Below are 25,515 nucleotides of genomic sequence, written 5' to 3'. Positions count from 1 at the left end.
AAAAATAACAGTCCAACTCTTTTTACAAAAAAAAAAGTCCAGCACACAAAGCTCGGATACAGCAAAACTTGATGTTGCTTATGAATATAACTCAGAAAAAAAACATATTTTTAAACATTTTAAATTTATTTTATTAAAAAAAATAACTATTCATGGATACACATCACCCAAACATTGTTAAGCCTCTAGCTCTGTTCATCAGAACTATGTATCAGAACTATGCTTTTCAATGGCTTTCGTAAGAATGCCACGCTGACCATGAATACCATTTGACACCTATCAGCCAGTGTGGAACAGAATACCTGAGCTGATACATCAATTTCCAAATTTCCACACCACAGTCAACAAGAGAATGTTTAGCTACAAGAAGTGTAATATGCACATGATTGCATATACATGCTCCTTGAGACCCTTAATTAATAATAATTAATAACTATCATATCACCTAAGTGCTACTTTGCATTAAAAGAACTGCATTTTTTTAAAAAAGAGAGAAAGTTCCCTAGTCTGTCCTGCCTGGAATCACAATTAAGTTGAGTCATTGAGCAACAGATAAATAAGAAATAGAGGGGGATCATTACAATAATTAAAAGAAAATGCATAGCATTAAGTACAATCTACGTACTGTCATTGTTTTATGAGTTACTTACACTGTTATTTTAAATTTCATTCACTGTTTTTTATTTCTATTCATTGTTTTTTATTCCATTTACTGTTTTTAATTCCATTCACTACTGTTTAATTCCATATACTGTTTTCAAAGTTTTAACTTAAACTGTATCAGAAAGTTTTATTTAAAAAAAATTGTTTCTTTTTCTTAAATCTCCCAGCGGCTAACTAAAGGAGTAAATTTAAAAACTGTCACTTTTAAACATTTAAAAGCAATAAATTATGTAAGATATTTTTGGTCTTATATGTTACTAATTAATATCCTACTATGCTTTGCCTTCAATTCATATAAGTTTTAACAAAGTTGATGCGTATGAGAAATAAAAACAAAGAATGGATTTAGTCTCATCTGATAAAGTTAGTTTTCTTAATTACATAACTTTAAACAAGTTTAAACTTAATCCCAAAACACATAAAGATTTAATTACTTTTTAACTTTAAATGTTTTAACTCATTTAAAAAAATAAACATAGAAAATAAATTAAAAACTCAATTTGAATTGAAAAAGTTAGGTTTATCAGAAAATAAAATTCTTTCTTTCTTTCCTTTTTTTTTTTTTTTTTTTTTTTTTTGTTATAAGTAACACAAGGTGTGTGATTTTTTTAAAAACACTCTTAATTTTACATGACACTAGTTAATAATAAAACATAATAAATGCAAATTTCAAAAACAAATTTATCAAAAATGGAATAGAAAACTAACAATATCTACTGCTGAAAAATAGGAATAAATATATCAAATTTAATATGAAAATATACATTCTAAATACTTTCTGAAATATTAAAATAAATAAAACAAATTACCTGATTTAACAGGATTTATCAATTGCCAGCTTCTTGTGCCATTTTGTATAAACTTTAGATTAATAAAAATGTTTTATAAAACCTAAGTTTCAGAAAGATATATTTGTAATCTTGTTGTGAAGTGTTTTTGAACAATGATTTAAATTAAGTAGTTTTTTTATAATAATTATTTATTTCCTAGGGGAAAACAATAACCAAAAGCATCTCTTCACAGTGATATTGTACATAAAAATGCCCCAGATTTTTATTATACTTCTAATTTGTGCTAATTAATAATATTCTTTCAATAGTACTGGAATTTATAGCACTAATGCAATTTCGCTAATTGAAACCTACGATATACTTAGAACAAATTTTAAAATTATGAAAATTAATTAATACATTTAAAAGATTTATTTAAAAAAATATTTAAACCTATTAAAAAAATCAGTTGATTTAAACCAATGGAATAAAAAATTTATTAAAATACCTTTAGTAAGATTCCAGTCCACAGCAGTTAGAGTGGCTTTTTCTAATGGATCACCAACAATGCCATCTTCCAACTGTGTTAAAGAATGACATGTTGCAAGGACTTGAGTAGTTTCAGGAGGAATATCAGCTATAGAACAAACTTTATGCTGACCACTATTCACAAAAAAGGAAAGAAAAATATTAGTCTGCAAATATAAAAGAAATAAAAAGTGTTGCACCTTTCACCAAATGAAAAAAATTTCATGTTAACTAACAGCACTATACAGACAACTCCCAATAAATCAAGTGGGGAAAAACAAAAAGAACGTGCAAATTATACCCCACACCTTGTACTTGTATTAGACTTATTTAACTAAACTTGCATCAGTTTTAAGTTTTTATTCTACAAAAAGTAATAGCAAATCTAAATATAACATTAAAAATATTCATTTTCCCTCTTTTGTGTTATTACAATTTATACTCTAATAATTTTGCATTTCCTAAAACCTTTCTTAAAAATGTTCATCAAATTTACAGACATTCTTCTAATATGCAAGATTTCTAATATGCAAGATCTGGAAGCATATCCAAATTATCCTGATAAATCAAAAATTACTGTAATCATAAAACTCTAGACATAGGATACTGCAGGATCTTTTTTTTATTTTTTATTACAAATTATGGAAGAAAATAAAATAGAAAAAACATATCACACTTATAAATATAAACTGAATTTGGCTACAAAGGTTTTCATCTGTTATGGACCTAAATACCGCCTATATAATTTTTTTATAATGTTTATTTCATGTCTAAACTCATTTTGAATAGTATATTAAATTCTTTTTAGATAATTGTGTCCTGTTCTTAAATATGAAGATTAATAAAAAAATCTTTATAACAGAAGTTAAATATTTTTGAATTGAATTAAATATAGAAAGCTCTCAGTAAAAACAAATTCAAATAAAAAGCTTAGAACTTATTACAATAAATGACGTAAATTGACATTTTAAAGCAATTAATAAGATGAGTAAAATCTACTTAATTAGTTACTTTTTTTTCATAAACTTTTCCACATTTCCTCTTTTAGACATTTTTGAAAAAATCAGAAGAAGTCGGAGAAGTTTTATTGTTTATTGGAATATCAAGTACAGTTTTCACTATGGTAAGGATAATGACACAGCAATCAATATATAAATGTGTATTTTAAATACATAGTAAATTACTTTATTTATATATATTAAACCTTTTAATGAATATATTAAACTTCTAAGTAAAGAACATAGTAAAATTCATAATTACTTAATTCCAGCAACACCTTCAACAACCAGGCTATCACTTGTAAGAGTCCCAGTTTTATCAAAACAGCATATTTCCACTTTTCCAGCAAATGGTATTCGAAATGGTTCAGTGCAATAAACATCTATGCAAGAAAAAACCATCTATGAAAGGTAGCACATTAAAATTTCAAGAAAAACCATCTATGCAAGATAGGACATAAAAATTTCATGTAAAATTTCAAGAAAAAACCATCTAAGCATAATAGCATATTAAAATTTCATTTAACTTGTAGATTCCATTCTTATTAGGCAAATTCATTGCAGTCTCTATACATTAAAAAGGACAGTTTAAATTCAATTCCATACACAAATATGTCATTCATTAAAACTAATTACTTACACAATTTAGATAAAGCCAAGAGTGATGTATTAACTGCTAATGAAAGTTCTATAGGTAGTTCTGGTGGTACAACTGATGTTAGTATCAAAACACATTCCAAAAATAACTTGTAGCGGCTTCGTTTCGGGTCTTCAGTTCCTGAAAGCAAAATCAATTTAAAATAAGATTAAAAACTTACATTTGATATTAGTTTATGATAGATATTAGTTTATGATAGATATTACTTTACATTTTTGACACAATTAATATCTATCATAAAAGATTTTTTATTTTGTAAAAATAGCAAATGAGTGCATGACCCCAAATTCAATCTAATATAATTTCACTTTTGAGAATTTAAACTAATCAAGTGTTTTATATTATACCAGAGTTAACGAATTTCAAATACCACAAATAGAGTGATATAAGTTACTTCAATAAGATAAGATGCAACAAGATACAACAAAATGATATTTCACTCAATTTTCTACAATTTGTGGAGAGTCCTCAAGTTCGACCTATCAAATACTTGCAGCTTTAGAATTTTAATTAAATCTAATTTTATAAGGAAGGCAAAAATTAAAAGTGATATTTTATAGATCTACAGAAAAAGCGACATATCTGATCTCATTTTTCTTAAAATAAATAAAAAGGGCAGGAGAATTTTGACGTGATGAAGCTTTGTAGTTGTTGGCCTTTCTTAACTCATGTAAAAAAAACTGAAAAGTGAATAATCCCTAATTTCAAGGATTGTGGTACTGATCTATAAAGACAATAAAAAGTGTACTAATGTCATTGGATTTCTAACAGTGTGAATGATGGCAGTGAGTTTCACACAAAAAGTTAGAGTCCGTCGCAATTTTAACCCATTTAAATTTATATATAAACCGATTTTCAAGTTATTTAAAAGGGGACTTAAAGGACAAAACATTTAAAAAGGACAAAACGGACAACATTCAAAAATATTGGTTTTGGAAGGGATAAGAGGGCCATTGGGGGAGGGGGAGAGATTACTGAAAATATCTACGCAGAATGAAAGAAAAAATTTGCGTATTAATTTGTTAGATAAATGATGACAATTACAGGTCTCGAAAAATCGCCTGTCCTCGGCGGTCAAAAATTTCCCACAGACAACAAATCTCTCGAATCCAGCGTCCGCGCGGACAGCCATTTTCCCGTTAATGTTCGTGATTCATTTTCAATTTTTGTTATCTTACAAGAGTCTAGCGCCTCACTTCTAAAATGGCCCTCTAATCTCGAAATACAGCAACATGCTGCGCATGGTGGAATTGATGTTTTCTCTGTCTGGGCATACTGCAGCGGTTGAAAGGGGCTTTTCAGCAATGAACTTACAAAAAAACACATTACTTACTGGTCTTAAACAAGAAGCGTTAAACGCATTTATGAACATTAACCTAAATGGAAAACCTCTTTCAGATTTCTGTCCAGAAACCTCTGTAAATCATTGGCTTGATTGTGGAACTGGCAAACGTCATATTTGATTCATTTAAAAAACGCAGTACCATCGGATAAATTGACATGATAATTGATAGATAACTTAACCTTTGTTAATCAAATTATTTCATCAAAGAAATAAATTATTTCATAATAGAAATACTAGGTTTTACTATTAGTAATCTAGCATTTGTAATCCTAGTAACTACTAATTCATTGTGCAATTTATATAAATGTTTGTAATAAATAAGAGAAAATTATATTTTTATTTATTTAGAAGCGACGGGTTAGTTTCAAAGGAGGACTGGTACATTGTTGGACAAGCCGTCCTCGGGGATGGGTAAAATTTCTGAGTTTTTTCAAGCGTTGGACAATTACAACTACATTTAATATGAAGAATGACGTAAGACTGAATTTGTGAATCAGTCTAACGAAGTTGTTGCAGGTGCAGAGAGACTGAATAAAGAAAGCCAAAAGAAGCTGATCGATAGTATGTGCCTGTCATTTAGTTACTTTGAAACTGTTTGATGCTACTGTGTATCAGGAGTTAGAGTATTTTAAGAGTGTGTCAGGACACACATTTATTATTTCAATCATTTGCCTAATTTTGTTATTTTTCTAAAGGTTTAGTATATTTTTACATGAGTGGTAAAAAGGAATTTTAAGGATTAATTTAAATAGAAACCTACTGGCAGCCCTATCTGTAATCAAAAAATTATCTTAACAAAAGACAATTAAGCATAACCTTTTTTTAGAAAACAATTTACAAATGGCAACTTTTTGGATCATATTTTATATTAAATTCTGATTTTTATTGATGCATATTTCGATATATTTTAAATTTTATAAAAGACATATTTAATATTTAGGCAATTTAAGTCATTTTAGGCAGTTAAAACAAGATTCTTTAATTAAATAAAAACAAAGGATTTTGAGGAAAAAAAATATTTTTTTAAAAATGTTTCAAAAGTAAAAGCTTTAAACTATAAATTCATTCATTATTTCATTCATTAAATCATTATTTATTTTATTATTCATTCATTTATTAAAGTCAAGCAATAAACTGAGTAAAAAATTTAGTTAAATAGATTTTTTTTCCTTCAGAAATTATCCTAATTTTAGGGAATGTCTTAAAATATACATATTTTAGAAATGTTTATATATTTTATCCAGAAAATGTTTGATTAAACAAAGAGGACTGAAAAAAGTGACAAATACTTGTTAAGTTCACAGTTATGTATAATAATTGAGTAAGAAATCGTTCTATGGTAAAAGATTATGTGTATGGAAGAGTAGCCACAAACACTAACAAAAAAAAAAATCCTGATTTTCTAGGCAGATTTATTGAGTTTTCATTATTTTCGCAACCAATAACATAAATTTTATTATTAATTTTTCAGTAATACATAATACTCATGCCTATATAAAAAAAAAAATATTGAAAAACAATAATGTTATTGAGGGTGAAAATATTTTTTTAAAAAAATAATAATAATAATAATAAAGAACAATTTTCAGAAAAAAATATTTGCCTTTCTGGTATCTCAAACAACTTAAAATTATTTCTTTTCTCTTTGACTTTTTGGGCATTTTAATTAAGTTCCTGGACATTTTCCTCACTTTTCTAGATCAATACCATTTTCTGACTTTTTCCCTGCTCTCCCTGATTTCCCTTGTCTGTCGGCCCTCTAAATAAAAACAGAGTTTCAACAGTAGGAGACACTTTTTCAAACTAACCTTTAATCCATACATAGGATGATGCTGCAATGGCAAATATCAATAGAAATAAAATAAAACAGAAGGATTCTAAGTTATTTGCTGTGACCCTTTTTACTCCAAACAGGATAGTTCTCAAAAGCTTGCCCTGAGATGTATTAAAGCCAGTCCTCAACACATACGCTATGCATCCATTATCAGTAGCTGGAGAACAAAAATAGAATAAATTAAATGTGCCTTTGAATAAAAACAAACTTAAATTTAAAAAATGCATATAATAATACATATAATAATGCATATATTTTTGGAATAATTAATAGTATAGGATTTTGAATAATAAACATTTTGTATAATAAAAGTAAATGAAACAAAATACATATGTTTTCAAATAATATGAAAATATAAACCTTTGAGACCAGGACTAGTTTTGCCAGGAGGAGTATGTTGCAAAATTTTAGTCCCTCCAAATAATATGTGCAAACGTCCATGTTGATCTAAATCTAACAAATCTGAAGAATTTAGCTCTTCAATAGGTTCCTAAGAACAAAATAAAAACAACTTAAATATACAGTAAGATGGCCAACTTGCAGAATAATCACAATTGCATTGAAAATTTATCTAAGCATAAAAATTTACTTTCATTCCGCAATAATTTGATTTCAAAATTAAAGTAAAGAATTACAAAAAATATGAAGGATCAGTATGACTAAAAAAATCTGGAATAGAGCATAGAATTATCAATATAAATAATAAAAATTCCTATATGACACTAAAATAAATAAGTATCAAAATTAATTTATCATTGTAAAAGAAATTAACAGAATTTTTATATAGAATTCTAGTTGCCTCACTTATGTCAAAAACTAGGCCGAATTTATACTAATATTTCCAAAGACATATTCTTACACTTTGAAAGTGCATAAATGAATGTTTTTAAGAATAATCTAGCAGGTTTTTATACGTTTAAGAAATAAATTTTAGAAGATAAAAAGATTTCATGAACTTCAAACAAAAATACCATTCAAACAATTACTTAAACTTTTATTGATTTAATTTTTAGCTATTTTAAAAATTAACTATTGGTAATTTTGACTTGACACTAAACATACATACTTAAATTATATAATAAAGCATAAAAAGTATAGGGATTAAGGAAAAACAACATTGAACAAGTAAATAATTACTAACTTTTTAAAATCATTAAATAAAAAGCATTCAAGTTTAAATTATTATAGAACTAACTTTCATTTGTGGCACAGACTCTCCAGTTAACATAGATTCATCTACAATGCAAGGTCCTCGTAATAACAACAAATCACAAGGAACAAGGTTATCCTGTTGAGATCTACCTGAAAAACAAGTTCATTTGCAGTAAAAAAAAATACAATAAGCATTAATAGCATATTTTACCATTGTGCCCAAAACTGTGCCAAGTTTTGTAAGTTTAAAACCCTTTGTCGTTCATTATTTTTATTTAATACAAAATGCAATTTCAGAAAATTTTATTTTTATAAGAAAAAAATAATAATAAAAAAAAATTTCCAGCATTTTACATTTATCTAAAAGGTAGAAGAAATTTAAATTAGAGAAATGACTGCCTCAAAAAAGACTAGAAAGTTTTAAAGATCAAAAACCATTGCCAAGAAAAAATCAGCAATGAGAAAACTTCAGAAATCCCGAGCCCACACAGATCTGTTGAGCAGCACTGAAAAATGTCACTTAAACAAAAAGTTGAGCAACTATTCAATTTATTTGAATTAAGTATGAAGTGATTTTTTTCATTGTGAAATCTTAAAATTCGATTAAAAAAAATATTTTTTAATTACAAATAAAATGGGCGTTAAAAGAGAGGAAAACAATAAATGGAAGAAATACTTAATGCTAGCAAAAAATTTTTAAACTATGAAGCAAATCTCTATTCATGAGAGATAAGCTTTAAAATAAAACTTTGCTTTAATTATTTATTTTTCTTTTAAATTTAAATGTTCTTATGTTGTTTTCTTTTTGTTACTGAAATTTCTTTATACGATTATACTTGATTATTAATTAAACTATCTGACAAACTAATAGCACTTAAAACAAAAAATAAATAAGCGTATAAATAAACTAGAGAAATTTAAAAATGTTTGGCAGGCTATAAAGAAACATAAAATTAATTTTATTGTTAGGTTTTATCACAAAAAAAAAAAAAAATTATCTGATGTGAAACATTCATTACTTGTAATTTTCAGTGGCATAAGTATTTCTGTTTTATATGAAAAAGTTTCAACCTTTGAACAATTTACATTGAAAAAAATTTTAGCAAAAAATGCAAAATAACTCTTTATACAAAGAATTGAAAGGTGAATTTTTAAGAACATATTACAAAATTGTTGCATATTATCATACAAATATAAATACATGCATTCATTTTGAAAAATATAAATACATGCTTCAAGAAATACTTTCTTACCAATTGACACAATATCACCAGGAACTAATTCTGAACTCGGTATAGGCCTCCACTTTCTGTTACGATATACCTAAAAATATAAATGCATTAGAATTTTTTTTAGTCAGAATTGGCAATCCAGTTATCAAATTATCAATTAATCAAAAACAAAGTAATCTGGCCACTCAACTATAAAAAAAAAGGAAAAAAAGCCACAAAAAATTTTTTTTAACAGTTTAAACACTAGTAAAGTTTCACTTTATTTTCCACAGCATTGTGGTCTAGGTAGAAACATACTTGCTTGCAGCCCAGGTATTCAAGGTTCAATTTCACTGAGGGTCACTTTTTTATAATTCCCTTTTGTTTATTCAGGATTATTTGCTACTCTTCTCTGGGGATTTATGTTACTTCGATTAAGCAAAACACTTTTTTAGAAGTGCACACCATCAAAGCTTACTTACGCTCCTCAGTATGAGTCAGCTTAAAGCTAATCAATTTTTTAAAGTCAAAAATTACCATTATCAACAATTTTCTCTGGTATTTATTTATTTCATTAGACCTTTAAAAAAATTTTACAGTATCTATAATAGGTATCTTGCTACCAGTATAAGTACATTTAGCACCTACTAAAACCACCAATTAGCATCATATTAGTATTACCTATAATCAAAATTAATTGGCATCAATAATAATCAATTGCTTTTTCATAATTCTTCTAAGTGAATAAAAGTACCTTTTCTCCATAAATTAAGCTTCTCAAAAAAAAAAATTAATCTTTACCTCTTTGTAAATTAATTAAGAGTCATTAAACATACTAACAATTTGGCAATTTTTTTGCTGTTCTCATAAAAGAATAAGTTTTCATTAATTTATCTTTTAACAACAAAACTTTTTTTTTTCAATTTTTATCCATTATTGCTTAAATTTAGTAACCATTATTGCTTAATTTAAAAATAAAGCATCGTAGTCTCTGAATTAAAAACATTTCACTTAACAGCTAAGAGATATTTAAATTAACTTTTTTAAAAGAGTATCTTTCAATCAGGTGGAAAATCATTAAGGTTAAATAATAGTAAATAAATAAATAATAGTAAATAAATAAATAATAGTAAATAAATAAATAATAGTAAATAAATAAATAATAGTAAATAAATAAATAATAGTAAATAAATAAATAATAGTAAATAAATAAATAATAGTAAATAAATAAATAATAGTAAATACAGTTTAACTTAGGAATTAACATCACTCCTACATCTTTCCTTTTCCCATATGCATTGTCTTCCTTTACAAGTACAATCACAAATGCTAGTTTTATGATGTTAATAATGCCTGTTTAGATCATTTTTAAAACTAGAGGATTCTTCTGTTTATCATTCAGAAATTCTACTGAAATTTAGTAGCTACCAAAAGTAGTAACGACTGTTGAGAATGTTTCGATCCCCCCCCCTAGTGGACAAATACAGAAACATTCAATTACGAACTTTTTCTCCACCAGCATAGTGTATCTTAGAATTTGTGGTGAACAACCTACAACTCTTTTCATCTGTAAATAGCTTTCCCTCTTTTTCATTATGATTAATTATTAAATACAATTCTTAAACATCTTTGTGCAAAGTATTTTTCAGCATAAGTGTTAATTTAGTTATCTACAACCAAAGAACCGGAAGAGAATACTGGGTGAAGACAGCTTGGAACTGAAACAAGGTAAGATTCCTTGTTAAATAATTTGAATCTTTAGAAGTCTTTGTTTAGTATCGTTATATGGCATCCTTGTAATGATGCTCAGTTATATAAAAGCTCATCAAATCAGTTTCCTACGTATGATTTTTAAAATAAAAAATAATGATGTTTTATCTTTAAGATTGAAGGTATTGAAAAAGAAATTTGAAGAATAACAAGTGTTTTATAAGTGGTTATTAATAAATTGTTTCCCTTGAAAAAATGCAATCCAATGAGTTTTCAATATTATTAAAAGATTTTAATGTTTGTATTCTCAAATTTTTTTAGGGTGTTTGATTTCATCTTTAAGTCTACTATACATTTCATTAAAACAGACATGGAATCATAATAATTATACAGTAGAACCTTGATTTAACGATGCTCGTCAGATTGGACAAAACATCGTGAAACATGAATCTATGGAAACTAAAATTTAAATGACTACAAATTTCATTACTTTTGTTAAATACTTAAATACAGTCTGAAAGTAAAATTTTTTTGAAGAAAAACTTACATTATTTTAATGAGAAAAAAAATTCCAATATTTTTGTTTATTTTCATTCTTCCTTCTTTTTTTTTAAAGTACACAATGAATTTTTCAATAATCCCAAGGCATCAATTTCTCTCTTTAAATCTTCATATCCTCAGAAGAAAATTTTTAGTCTCTGCAGCATAACTAACTACTTCTTTATTAAATGATTTTAGATCATAAAATTCAGTCTTCTTCATGACAACTAAATCCCAAAATTTTCACAAGTTAACAGATCATGATCATATTTTGAAAACTCCACAAAGTCTATATCAGATTCTGTTATAAAATGCTGTCAGTTTTTTTATGTGCCAGAACTGATGTAAAACTACCTTTTTTTAAAAGAGGGATTTGATCCGATTACAAAGAAGTAGTTATTTTTCTCTAACATAGTATCCACCACCACATGAGTCTGTTACCTAGTTTTCATGATGTGTGCAGCTGCATTCATTAACATCATTATGTGAAAATTATGAACTAAGGATAAAAGATGACTCGGAATGTTGGTATTTCAGGGAAGCAGCATCATAGAACATTCTAAATAGCAGGATTTTTTATATTATTGATATAAGAAATAAGAGGGGGAAAAGCTGGAAAAACATTAAAAGCAAGAAATTGTTATTACTGGTGATGTAAAATCTGAGTTCTACCGTATCTATAATATAAATTTAAGTAATTATAATTATTTAATTGCATTGATAATTAGCAATGAAATTATTTTCTAACTATTAAACTGTCAGTGGTAAGGAAATAAACTTGAAATAAATATTTAAAGGAGAATAAAAAACAATATTATATATTTTTTTTTTTTAAAGTGATGACAGTAGTCCTGGAAAACAAACTTAAATTTTTGCACAGGAACTACATTTTTTTTCTTGTTAGAATCATAATTTTAGTTTAGCACTATTAATAGAAAACAAGCCAAATTTTCTTTTTAGGAGATCAGAAACACAGATGAAATTATTAAATAAACTTATTGAATTTTTGCTCAGTTTTGACATTTTTCTTAAGTTTATAATTTTGCATACTACTAAAATAGCATTTTATAAAGTAGCAAGTTTGTTGATTAATTTTATAGTAAAAAAGCAAGGCCATTCAATTGTATCTCTACACAAAGAAGCCTGAGGTCATTTATTTATTTATTCATTGCTTTTCAAAAAAAAAATATTATTTTAAAATATTTTAAACTTATTATTTATTTTAACTATGATATCATAATTCAGCATTTTTATAGCAATTGGTTAAACAGTTATATTACATTCTACCTTAGAAGGTTGAAGCAACTTATTCTTTGCTTTTTATAAAGTGTAGTATAATACTCTTGTCTAATTATAATATAAAGTTGACTCCTTACTCATTGCCACATTCTCTCTGGAGGTCTCTTTCCAAATAAAATTAAAGTCCCCGAGATAAAATTAAAAATATCTGACAGATTTTCATTGCTTAAAATAACATTAATTTAATTGTAATTTAAAAACTTTCATATTTAATTTCCGGTTTCATATTCAATATGGCTACACTACTCTTAAAAATACTTTTAAAAGAAAAGATTTTAAAAAGTTATTTTTGCATGAAATATCTTTCAAAAGAAATTAAAAGAAGTTAAACAGTTAAAAAAAATATCAATAAATTTTAATTATTAAATTCAGTTAACTAAGCAATATAGTTTAAGAGAAATACCTGAAGACCATACGGTTTGTTTCCCATTTTCCGTATTTCTGACAAATTTCTCAACTGCTGCTGGACAAGAGTACCTTCAAAGGCAATAAGCATTGCAAGAGTAAAGACACTATAATACCAGTATTCATCCAAACACCAAAGTGCGACACAGAAAACTTGAAACACAAAAAAAGGGGCAGTAGCTCGCTCTTTAAACAATTCCATAAATTCTGGTACCACCATTTCAAGCCTTAAAAAGAAAAGTTATAGAATTTTAAAAACGTAGACAAAATAAGAATTTTTCATACTATATGGTTTAAAAATAAAAATAAAAAAGGAAAAGATATGATAAAAAAGAAAATAGACTAAAATTAAACAGTCAGAAAATGGACATAAATATTCAAAAAAAAAATCCTGAATAATTTTATAGAATTTTGCTGATTTTTGTTGTCAGTAGCATAAGTTTTATCATGAATTTTTCAGTTACGCCTTAAAATTATCCAGAAAATATATTACGAAACTTATACTTGCTATTAAAGTGGAAGATAAACAATTGTTTTATTGAAAATATTACAAAGCTAATTATATATATATATGTGTGTGTGTGTGTGTGTGCGTGCGTGTGTGTGTATATATATATATCAGGGTGCATAGCCAAATCTTGGAATCAAAAATAAGCACTTTTTAAAAAATTTTCAAGCACTTTACAAAAATTTTCAAGCACTCAAAAAATTCATATTCAATCAATGATATTATTGAAAAACAAAAACATTTTATAAACAGTTTTAGCATTAAAAAAAACCCAAAAAGAAACGGGCGTAAATCGAAACAATCAGTACTTTCCCACATCACGGAGTGAATTCAACTTGACCCTGAGCTTAGGACAAAAGTACCCTTACCCCCTACGTCAAAAAAAGTGTTAGAAGTAAATTAAATAAATAAGAACAAAATTAAAATAAAAAGAAAAAGATTTCATAAGGATCTGACATTCTCTATCCGAATTGGAGCACTCGGGTTTCGGTTTCAAGTATGCGCGCATGCGCAAGTCATAACGTGGGTACGACATGAAGTCCGCGTGAATGATTACGTAGCAAACACCCCATTTTTTCGTGAAATGCATGGGATCCACCAGATATCACTGAAGGGAGAAAAAAAATTATTCGGAAAAAAAGCACTTTTTAAAAACGCCAGCTGAAAAAAGCACCTTTAAAAGCTTTTAAAAACGAAATCCCCAAAAAAGCACCTTTAAGTACTTTTTACAAACGCTATGCACCCTGTGTATATATATTGAACTTTTAAGCATTTTAAATTCAGATAAATTTATTGGGTATTTCCCAAATTTTTCCAGATTCATAAAATTTTTTGACTTGATTTCACTGTCCTGTTGTCACCCTGATTTCTTTTTTAAAAAACACTAAGCATCACAAATGAAAAATTTGTGATTAAATACTAGGTAAACGCATCAGCAAATGACTTAAGGCAAGTTCAAGCAATTGAGATTGATCTTTTGCCATTTAGCTAAGGAGCTACATACGAAAAATGCAGTAATTTCCAGATAATAGTCATTTCCTCATCTAATGTAGAATTTCAATTTTCTAGCAGAAACTAAAAATAATAGTGCTTATGTAATTGCATGAAATCAAAAAGCTACACTTAAACTCATCATATGCTGATTGCTAAAACATTTATCATACTCTTAGAAATTTTTAAATTCTGTAGATCCTTGATTATGCTCATTAAAATATTATTTCCGTTCTCATGGCAAATAAAATATGTCAACCAGCAATGTTATTATGGCATAATTCATGATAAATTATTAACCAAAAAAACTTACTCATTTTTGCCAAATTCCTTTTCAGAAAATTTTAACTCCTGTTCATCTGCAAAGCCTTTACATTCCTGATAGTGCTTCAAAGGTAAATTAATTGGAAATGATAAACCTTCAAAACATTTTTTTTCAAAGTTATATACATATTTTGTCTTCTGAAATCTAAACCATGCTTTAGAGCCCCGATCATCCTAGGGATGGGGAAAAAAAGACATTCAAAAATTTTGTTAATATTGAAGTCTATATAAATTTTATGACAAAATTTAACTAAAAATAATAGCAGTTATGGAAGTAAAAACATTTTTAAACAATCACAACTCATCTGTTATACTCTTTTTTTTATAAATTTGTTTATTATATTTTTAATAACATGTGCAAGTGCCTAAAACGATTTTTTATTCATACAATTATCTTCATTGAACCGTAATTCTGAAATATAAAGCTTAACACATTTTTGATGTCTAAAAAACCATTTCCAGGATAAAAAACTTGAAAACTGCTCTTAGAAAAACACCTCACCTAAAAACACTTTCAATGATAGACTTTTAAAAATATTAGAGCACGGCATGACATTTCTAATGTCTTCATAACTTTAGTCTGGCTAATACAGACAAACTAAAGTTCTATTCACCACTATTTTTGGAAAAAATAAGAACAAATTTTAAAATATTAAAAGAGATGCAGTATTATGAACATTGATGTAACAAAAAACGTAAAAAATATGCAGAGTGAGCAAAGTTTGAAACATGTTTGATGAAAAGTAATATCAATATAAACTTAAGACAAGGTTGTTATAAGGTTTCAATGGTTCCAATATCATCCACGTGTCATAAAAATAAGAAAAATATCAATAATGTTCTAATACTTCTAACGTTTCATGTCTATATTCAGCTGAGTTTCGACGCTAAAATACAATTTGAGTGCAGCCCTAGTTTTAACCTCCGACTCTGTTAAAGAGTCAAACTTGTTCACTTTAGAGTCAAACCTTCTCACTTCAATGGGCATTATTTTGAACTGCTTGCAATTCACCCATGCACATTTAATTAGAGATGCTGTAATGATTCTGTACATTTTACAAGTATTATATCTTTTTGAACTAGTCTAGCTGTTAAAAACCTCGTCATTGACTCGTAAAACCCTAAATAATCAGTCACCAATGGCAAGCTAGTGAATGGAAATTTGGCACCCTGTATTGGGGACACATTTTTATTCAGAAAATGGTACTACTTCTTAAACATAAAATAATAACAAGTGAGAACTTTTTAATGATGAAAGTTAGATAATTACTAAATTTCAACAAAATACAATGCTTATTAGTGATTGATATTAAAAAGCACATCCATAATAACCAGTTGTCGTTAAATAGGTCCTGGTGGTTAAAGCCCCACAATTTCGTGACCAACAATATGGTAGTTGCAATGTAGCCAACACTGCACAATGGATACCTTTATTTCTCTAACAAGTTATTGCCCAAAGAGAAATCTGTGAGCTTTCAAGTCTACCAGGAACCCCAGTCTTCACAATGTTAGCTAAAAATCTTAACCACCATGAAACCAACCACCATAAAATAAAAAATGTAAATTTGTAATTACTTGAATTGTATTTACAGATATTACAATATTAAACAGCTGATTCAGATATGATAAGTGAGGAGCATAATGTCAACGAAATATTATTTTTAAAAAAAATCTTAATTGCTTTTCACAATAAAAAAAAATAGTTATTCATTAAAATAAACTTATCAAATTTTTGAAGTCTACAAGATTATACCAAAATATTACTTTTATTTTAAGCTCCAAAAAAGATGCCCATTGTTCATTTTAGATAAATTTTTTATCACAAATCATTAGCTTTCGATATTACTTTACATAAACACGCTTTAGCTTTATGAACATAAACAAAAGCTAAATGTTGAAATCACAAATAATATATTTTATTTGAAAAAAAAATTATAAAAAAATAAACTGGGTATTACAATTGATAAATGAAGACGGACCAATTCAGGTGACCCATTATTAGGTGCGGGAATAACTTTAACATAACAAGCAGTAGACACATCAGCAGCCTGAAAAAAAGAAGAAGAAAAAGCTGAGACAGTTTAAGCATAGTGCCAAAATAAGTCATTACTCTTCAAGCCTGAAAGAAATTAGTAGTTGATTTAAAATAATTCACAGTTCGAGAACTAATAGAGGGATTTAACCAGTTACATAGACTGTAACTGGATAAATCCCTCTATCCAGTTACTGAGACTCTAAATATACAAATTTCATAAATTCAAGAACATCATGATCAAATCTTTATATGACAAAGCTTTTAATGGAAAATTATATTTTGATAATAGATTCTGAATATTTCTATACATTCTAGAACTGATATCATACATATAAACAGAATGCCAAATCAAAGTGATGGTCTTTAAAAAATTTTATTACATGAAAACAGTTAAGGTGAAAGAAATAATACTCTATGCTCTTACAATAGTTATATAAACTGGGTAACATGAGTTAGACTGATAGTTTTTAAAAAAATTATGATAGAAAAACAGTTAAGGGTAAAGAAACAATTCCCTAAACTGTGTCATATTTATAAACAGGGTATTCTAAACTAGACTGATGGTTATAAAAAAAAATTATAACAGGAAAATGGTTAAAAGAACAATACTCTAAGCCAGGGGTCCCCAACCCTATGCCCGCGGGCACCATGGCGCCCGTCGATCGATCTAGGTGCGCCCGCTGCTTGTGCCCAACGATAAAATATTTCAGTTTTCCATTTTCCCAATAAATGCTATGCAAATTTTATGCTATGCAAATACATATTGAGGTACTCTGGTTCAGTAATGGCAAAGTACTTGATAGATTTCTACATTTAATTGGAGAAATAAAAAATAATCTTGCAGCCAAAAATCAAACATTTTTGGAACTGAGAGATCCTCTTTGGCTAGCAGATTTGTCTTTCATAATGGACATAATGGAAAAAACTAAATAATTTAAACTTGGAGCTGCAGGAAAAAGACAAACATAAAGCAAAAATGATAAAGGCTATAAACTCGTTCAGAGCTGAGCTAGTTTTGTGGATATCACATTTGAAAATGAAGTCTCTTGTGCATTTTCCAAACATGAAAAAAATGTTAGGTGACAGTGAAATTGACTTATTAACATTTGTCATCAACCTCCAATTGTTTAAAGATCAATTTAAAAAGCTATTTCAACAATTTAATATCATCGAGCCTTTGATAACTTTTTTGTTAATCCTTTTACCAACCAAATAAACGTTACCGTAATAGCAACATACGTTTCAGAATTTCTTCGAGTAAAGCGAGAAGAATCGAAGATAGAAATTCTGGAATATGATTGAAGGAATAAATTCCATTCTTAAAAATAGCATTATATTCTCCCAATTATCTAGCGCTGGCCAGCGAAATGCCATGCCTAACACCACATTGACTGTATTTTATAAATAATTTTTATATTTCATATGTTTTGAAAGCAATTTAGTAATTATTTATTTTACACAAGAAAATTAATACTAATTATATTCATATGTTAAATTAATTTTTAAAATTAAATTTTTTTGTGCACTATATGTAGTGTGTAATATTACCTATGTCTACCAACTATAAATTTATCTTGAAAAAATAAATTGTGCCCGCCATTCGACCAATATTCCGGTATTTGCTCTTAGGTACAAAAAGGTTGGGGACTACTGCTCTAAGCTTTTTCCGATATATATATATATATATATAAATATATATATATATATATATATATATATATATATATATATATAATATATATAAGTTCAAAATGAAGAATAAAACCAAAAAAATTATAGACATATGGAAAAAAAAGGGGGGGAATAATAAGTAAAAAAATAACAAACAACAGTTTATTTAAAAAAAAAAGGTTAATTAAAAAACCGGAAAAAAGATATAATCTTTTCTTCAGCCCACACGATTATATCCGAAAAACAGATATATATATATATATATAAAGAGTCCTAAATTAGACTGGTGGTTTTTAAAACTAGCAGGGAAACAGTTTTAGAAACATCTATTTAAGTTTGGTCATATATTAAAAAAAAAAAAGTGTCCTAAATTAGATGGTCAGTTTTAAGAAATTTATAACAGGGAAACAATGGAGGTAAACGAAACAATTGATGCTGTAGGGTAGTGTTTCCCAAACTTATGACTTTTGTGTACCCTTTCTAAATTTTTCGTAACGGTGTGTACCACCAATAAAAAAAATGAATGTATTTTTTACTATAAGAAAATTGCACAAAAGTTAAAAATCACAACTGGCTGTTGACAACAGTAATTAGTAACTGTTAACTCTGCAAAAATAGCTAATAGAAAAATACGTAATCGTAAATTCTCGTGGCTAGCTTTGTTTTTAAATAAAATTTTTTGAAATTTTCATTCGTTGTAAGATATTTTGCATAAGAACGCGTACCCCCACTAAGCTGTTTCTGTACCCCTGGGGGTACGCGCACCACACTTTGGGAAACACTGCTGTAGGGTATAAATTTCTCTTCTAGAGTTTCTGTTTGGAGTACAAAAATTCATTCAATGGATAGCACATCAAGTAGTAAACTTGGAAATCAAAGAGAAACAAATGAAAATCATATCACAATTTCTCAATTTTTTTCCCCTGTGAATGAAAACTACATTACAGTATGTTCCATCCCTTTTATAAAGTTTCTTCAATTGTCCTAAAAGCAGGGCAGAGATTTCTCCAGGAAAAATAAAAAATAGAAGCTAAAAATGACTAATACAATTTTAGCGATAATAATAATATAAAAAAGCTTTTAATTTAAAAAAATAAAATTAAGAAGAAAAAAATAAGTAAAATTAATAAATTTAAAAAAAATTAATAAACAAAAAAAAATTCATACATAAAAGAAAAGCAATTTCTCGTTCACATTTACTCTTTAAAATTAACTATTTTCCTTTTATTTATTTTAATATTATATTGATTCTTAAAATTTACAGAACTTGTCATCACACATAACTAATTATTATGTGTAACTATGAAAATATAGTTTGTTGTTTTGATTATGATTAGATAAGAGTAAACTGATGTTTTAAATTTTTATTATAGCATTTTAAATGCTATTTACATAATTATAAAATTAGGATTTACTATGCTCTTTTGAACTAAGCACTGAAAAAAAAAAGAGTCATTTTAATTTTTTTAGAAATTGAAGTGTTTCCTTACTTGCTTTATAATGTTCTCCTATTAAAAATAAAAAAGAAGTTTTAAATAGCTTTGATAGTATAATTAGATTGCAATCATAAGCTGATTTAAATCATTGTTAACATTTTATTTTATAAAAAGTGAGGTTTTTTTCCCCCACTGGATTAAATTGCCATCTTTGCCAAGAAGAAATATATTTTTTCTTGAAGAAATCTATATTCTACATTTAATTTAATCATATCACTTTACTCAGAAGAATTTCTTATTAGACATGTAGAGCAGGATCAATTGAAAACTAGACAAGATATTAATATAGACAGAACGAATTAACAGTGAATATATCTTCCAAAATATTAAAAGTTTAGAAATAAAAATCCTATTTTAGTCCATCAGAAAGGCAATGAGGGAAAAAGACTTCCAAAAAGAGGTGAAAATAGATATTTTAGAAGGAGGGAGGAAGACTAAATCTTTCAGCAAAAAATAAGCACCTTTTAAGTACTCTTTAAGAACTCAAAAGATAATTTTAAACAAAATGAAAAATAATTTTGAGACTTTACATGATCATAATAAAATAACTAGTTTCTGACAACGAACTCTTTTCTTGATTATATTAGTCGTTATAAAATGATCGAGAGATTTTTCGGTTCGATATCAGAGGGTGGAAAATGAAGCCTGAAATTGAGAATATCTTGCAAAATGCAGAGTTGCACATGAGAAAGCAATCATCTCACCGAACCCAGTTCAGTAGACGCACATTCAGACTCGCAAGTATTTCATCAAACATGTAAAATAACGGGCGCTTTCATACGCTATGGACCGGCGGTACGCCTATATAGATTGTGGTTAAATAAATTGTGAAAACGTTGAATAGAACAATGTGAAAGGCAGGCTTTAGCATAAAACATGACGAAAATAGACATGGTATAAAAAATATCATTTTGGAAAGATAAAATTAAGCACTTTTTAAAAACATCTAATTAAAAAAGCACCTTCAAGGTATTTTAAAAAAATTAAAATCGAAAATAAGCACCTTTAAGCACTTTTTAAAAACACTATGCACCATGACCTAGGAGAGAAGATTACTCCAGATGAAACTGTAATCCTCTCCTCAAAGAGGAATTTGGTGGAAGAAAGAAAAGTTGCTTTTCTCCCTTACTCAAAGGTTGAAAGTGACTTACGTTTGGAAGGCAATGTTACCAAAAGTAATAAAGATTTTTAAAAAATTGACTCACACTTTCATGGATTGAAAAATTAATAGCATTTCTTTTTTAATTGGTCATTACGATTCTTAAATAAGAAAAATCGATTCAAAGTAGGATAAGCCCGTCACTGACTTTGCATGTTAAAGGCAGCTTAGTGCAACACTTTTAGCTTTCTGCTTAGTGCAACACTTTTCTTATCTAGGGCATATAACTTTTCCTCAAATAATTATAAATCAACTAGTCATCTTTCTCTGCCAATGGACTCCCAAAACAGAGAAACAGCAGTTTTTTTTTTTTTTTTTCAATATCAAAAGTACTGAAAACAAATATAATACAAAATCAAATGCAGTTTTACTAATCTAAAATATTTGTAAAACAGACAAATAGTTTATATTAGAATTAATGAATAAATTTTAAAAAGTAGCAGTTTGGAAGGAAGTGATGAAACTTACTCTGTTACACGACAATAAACATCGAATGTGAACCGACCAATGGCAAAATAGACAAGTTAAAATTTGAATAAAACCTATCACTGCCAAAATTATCAAGCCGGCTTCATAATACTCCGAAACACCATACTGAAAAACGAACATATAAAACCATAAGAAATACAGAATGATGAAAGGAAGTATGTATCCATGTAAAATAAGTGATCTTGAGCTATACAAAGTGACATTATCAACTAAATCATCGATTCCATATGTCTTCGCCATCTTAAAAACACATCAACAAAACCTTTAAAGGTTTGTATGACAGTTTGTAAATGTTTGTAGACTGATTTGTTATTAGTTTATAGCTTTTATATCAAACAACGTATAGCTAGCAAAGCAATCTAGCTAAATAGTTAGGTCAAAGCGAAAACTGCATTTAATTCTTTTTAAAGACAAGAGAGGGTAAAAGATCCTGTATCTGGTCGACCAATACAAACAGAAATAAACAAACGTGGGAGAATGGATCGTGATTACTCGAGTATAAAGATCTTGGAAAAAACAGTTCAACTGGCTCTTCCTATAACTTTTATCTCAAATGAGTTTTCAGGTGTTTTAGAGACACTCGAAACCTGGAAAAGACAATACAATCCTCAATTAGAAGGTATTTTAGTCAACTACAGCAACGTGTATTTGATGTCTCGCGCAAATAAAGTCATCATATCCAGAAATGTTATCATTATTGATGTTAAAGCTATGTTTCACATATTCTGCCCTAAAGTGGGTGATGTTGTAAAAGGAAAAGTCAATCGCATCACTCCGGAACTTGTCGGTTGTATTATGCATGACACTATCAATGCTACTATCTATCTCTCTAATTACTGTCCAGTTGAGGCGAAAAAATTCATTCGAATAGAACGTGAAATTTTATTCGAGATAACTCATTTTAGTTGTTTTCGTAATGAAGTTCGAGTACAGGGGAAAATAACGCCTGATTGTCTTCGACTGATGACTGAGCTATTTACTGATGTTGAAGAAGAGGTGCTGACTAACTTTTCGTTTCAAAATGAAAACACGATCACTAATTATAATTTTTCTAATGAGATTGAAGAGTGTCAAGTGTTTAAAAGTGAAATTTCTACAATTGATATTGACGAATCACCTGCAGAACTTAAAGAAGAACCAAACTCTGAACCTGTGCATAAAAAGTCTAAAAAGCGCAAACTAGATACAATAAGTGATGAACCCAGTAAAAAGAAACGTAAAAAAGATGCCTCTTCAGAGTTTAATATTGTGAACGGAGCTTCTGCAATATCTGAAGATGTACCAGTTCTTAAAAATGAAGCTGGAACCGATGATGAGTCAAATCTTAATAATGTACAACCCATCCTCAAAAGACATAAAAAACAGAAACTGTCAAAAGATGAGCAGCGAAATAAAAAGCCAAAGAAAGAGAAGAAATCTAAAAAAAGCAAAATTATAGCTACCGGAACTGTTGTTAAATCAGATAAGAAAAAGCCAAAGAAAGAGAAGAAATCTAAAAAAAGCAAAATTATAGCTACCGGAACTGTTGTTAAATCAGATAAGAATAAGTTAAATAAAAAGCATTCCAAAAAAGACAAACATAATATAACAGATAAAAAGTTAAAAACTAAGAAAGGACACAAAAAAGCAAAGAAAAAGAAACTGTCAGATAAATTATTAGATACTAATGTACAAATAAAATCTGAATGAAGAATGTTATTTTGTATTTTTAAGTAAATAATAGTTATTTTGCTCATTACCTATATTATTTCAAACATTGGAGGGTGACTATTTTAAGAAATTTATTGAATTTTCACACTTTTTAATTTACGGAAAGATATCTTGTATTTACTTTTACCAAGTTAGCACTTCTTTTTACCTATTGTTTTTCTTGCCATTTAACCACGTTTTCTTATTTAATGGGAAAGTTACGTATTACAAAGAGATTTCTAAACTCTTTTTCTATTTATCTTATTATTTCTATTTATCTCTTTTTCTATTAACTTATTTATCTATTTCAGGTAGAGCCTTGTGTTGTCTTTTAACATGATTAATTTTAGTTTTAAATATTAATAAATATAGGAAGATAAAAAAATTTTCAGTCCTGTTCTCTGTGAATTTCTGCAATAGCTCGCAGCCTTTCTCATAGTGTATAATTATTTTGTTTTGAAAATTTAGCTTATAGTATTGTATTGAAATATAATTTCTTATAAATTTGCATTAGAAAAGAATAAAATAAGAAGAAAACTAGAAGAAAAAATTTCATCACCCAAAGAGGAGATCATAGTTTTAAAATTCTGAAGTTGGGTTTTTGACATGATGCTTTAAAAACCTGTTAAAAAGTGTCAAAAACTGTTGAAATACATCAAAAACTTAGAACAAGTTTCTTTTTTGACATTGAAGACATTTTATTAGATACTAAATCATGCGCAATACTTGCATTGTGCACAGTACTATACTTCTTTAATTATGATTTATACTATATTATATATAAAATTTTAAAAAAATTTCAGAAATTATTGAAACTATCAATTAGTTTTTCTAATGGTAATCTTAATATTTTTAGACCCATATTATAATTATTTGGCTTTTGTTACAGGTAATAACTATGAGTTGTTAAGTATTATCAATCTAAATATTGATTTTAATTCTTTTGTGCTACAATTTAGGCAGATTTTTTAGATGAAGTGAAATTAAAGTGTTCAGTTTGATCTTAACCTATAATTTTTTTTTATTGATTCTCAACATTTGTCATTAATTATATTTAAGGGAGCAAAATATGTTTGACCATGTGAACAATGATTTGGAAGAAATTCAAGCAGCTATGGGAAAAGTTTTGGTTTAAAAAAAATCCTAAAAATTTTTTATTGTTAAAAAGTTTGTTGCCTTGCAAAACTTTTTTTTTTTTTGTTAAAAAACATGTCAATTTGTGTATCTATTAGTTTGAATTTCTTAAATTAATAAGTGGGATCTTAAATTTAATGCAATAAATTATTATTATTTCAATATATTTTGATTTCTGTTATTTTATGACACATATGCTGTTTATTCAAGAATTGTATAAAATCAAGAGAATTGTTCTCTTTTATAAACTTTATTTTCTAAAAACATTTTGAAAAAGCTATTATACTGAAAAAAAAGCTACAATTTTTGGGGAAATTTTGATCAAAAAAGAAACATTCCTTTGAGGAAATATTAGACTCCTGCACTCTTACTTTTATATACTATATGAATATTATCCAATATATTAATGTATAATTAGATTACTGATTCGTGAACTAATTATAATTTATAAGAAATATAAATGTTTGTTTAAGTAAGTTAATAATTTTTTAAATCAATCAATTCAAAGATTTAATTAAATTACTATTGATATTTAGTACCATTATTACAATAAATTTCCTAGTTACGTATCGTATTGTTGTGTTATAATAGCTATAGTACATCTACTTTCTGGACTAAATTGTTTTGAATTTTGGTCTTATTCATCGAAAACTAAAGAAATGAAATGAACGAGTTCAGGTAGCTTCAAAACTTTTTTTTTTGTAATTGCATGTTTCTGCGAAAGGAGGAGTTAAAATGGAAGAAAATGAAAATTCATTTTATAAATAATGAATGCTGAGTGTTTTTTTTTAAATTATTATTATTAAGCTTATTGTTTTTGTATTTTTATTTTCAATAATTTAACAGATGCAATGAATTTCAATTTTACTAATTTTTATTTATAATTATTTAATATTTTCCTACCAAA

The 25,515-nt window shown here is 27.3% G+C and overlaps 2 protein-coding genes across 2 annotated transcripts in view; one reads left to right on the top strand and one right to left on the bottom strand.

The window, feature by feature from the left end:
- The window catches only part of LOC107454632 (endoplasmic reticulum transmembrane helix translocase), a 54,986-nt gene extending 32,961 nt beyond the window's left edge, over window positions 1-22,025 (bottom strand). Inside the window, exons 1-11 of the mRNA XM_043040758.2 lie at window positions 21,765-22,025; window positions 16,894-16,983; window positions 14,925-15,109; window positions 13,112-13,340; window positions 9,202-9,271; window positions 7,992-8,098; window positions 7,157-7,286; window positions 6,771-6,953; window positions 3,600-3,737; window positions 3,222-3,342; window positions 1,942-2,096 (exon numbers count right to left, since the gene is read on the bottom strand). Coding sequence (XP_042896692.1) covers window positions 1,942-2,096; window positions 3,222-3,342; window positions 3,600-3,737; window positions 6,771-6,953; window positions 7,157-7,286; window positions 7,992-8,098; window positions 9,202-9,271; window positions 13,112-13,340; window positions 14,925-15,109; window positions 16,894-16,983; window positions 21,765-22,025 — 1,669 coding nt within the window. The remainder of the gene's footprint in view (window positions 1-1,941; window positions 2,097-3,221; window positions 3,343-3,599; window positions 3,738-6,770; window positions 6,954-7,156; window positions 7,287-7,991; window positions 8,099-9,201; window positions 9,272-13,111; window positions 13,341-14,924; window positions 15,110-16,893; window positions 16,984-21,764) is intronic.
- Window positions 22,026-22,262: 237 nt separating this feature from the next.
- Window positions 22,263-23,520, top strand: LOC107454644 (uncharacterized). The gene has a single exon (XM_016071893.4). The coding sequence runs from the start codon at window positions 22,263-22,265 to the stop codon at window positions 23,472-23,474; it is 1,212 nt and encodes a 403-aa protein (XP_015927379.1). The 3' UTR covers window positions 23,475-23,520.
- The last annotated feature ends 1,995 nt before the right edge of the window (window positions 23,521-25,515 follow it).

This window comes from Parasteatoda tepidariorum, chromosome 3, assembly GCF_982258835.1.
Source record: "Parasteatoda tepidariorum strain Cologne lab strain chromosome 3, Ptep-v5.0, whole genome shotgun sequence".
Lineage (NCBI taxonomy): Eukaryota > Metazoa > Arthropoda > Arachnida > Araneae > Theridiidae > Parasteatoda > Parasteatoda tepidariorum.
This window is presented reverse-complemented; position numbering and strand designations above follow the sequence as displayed.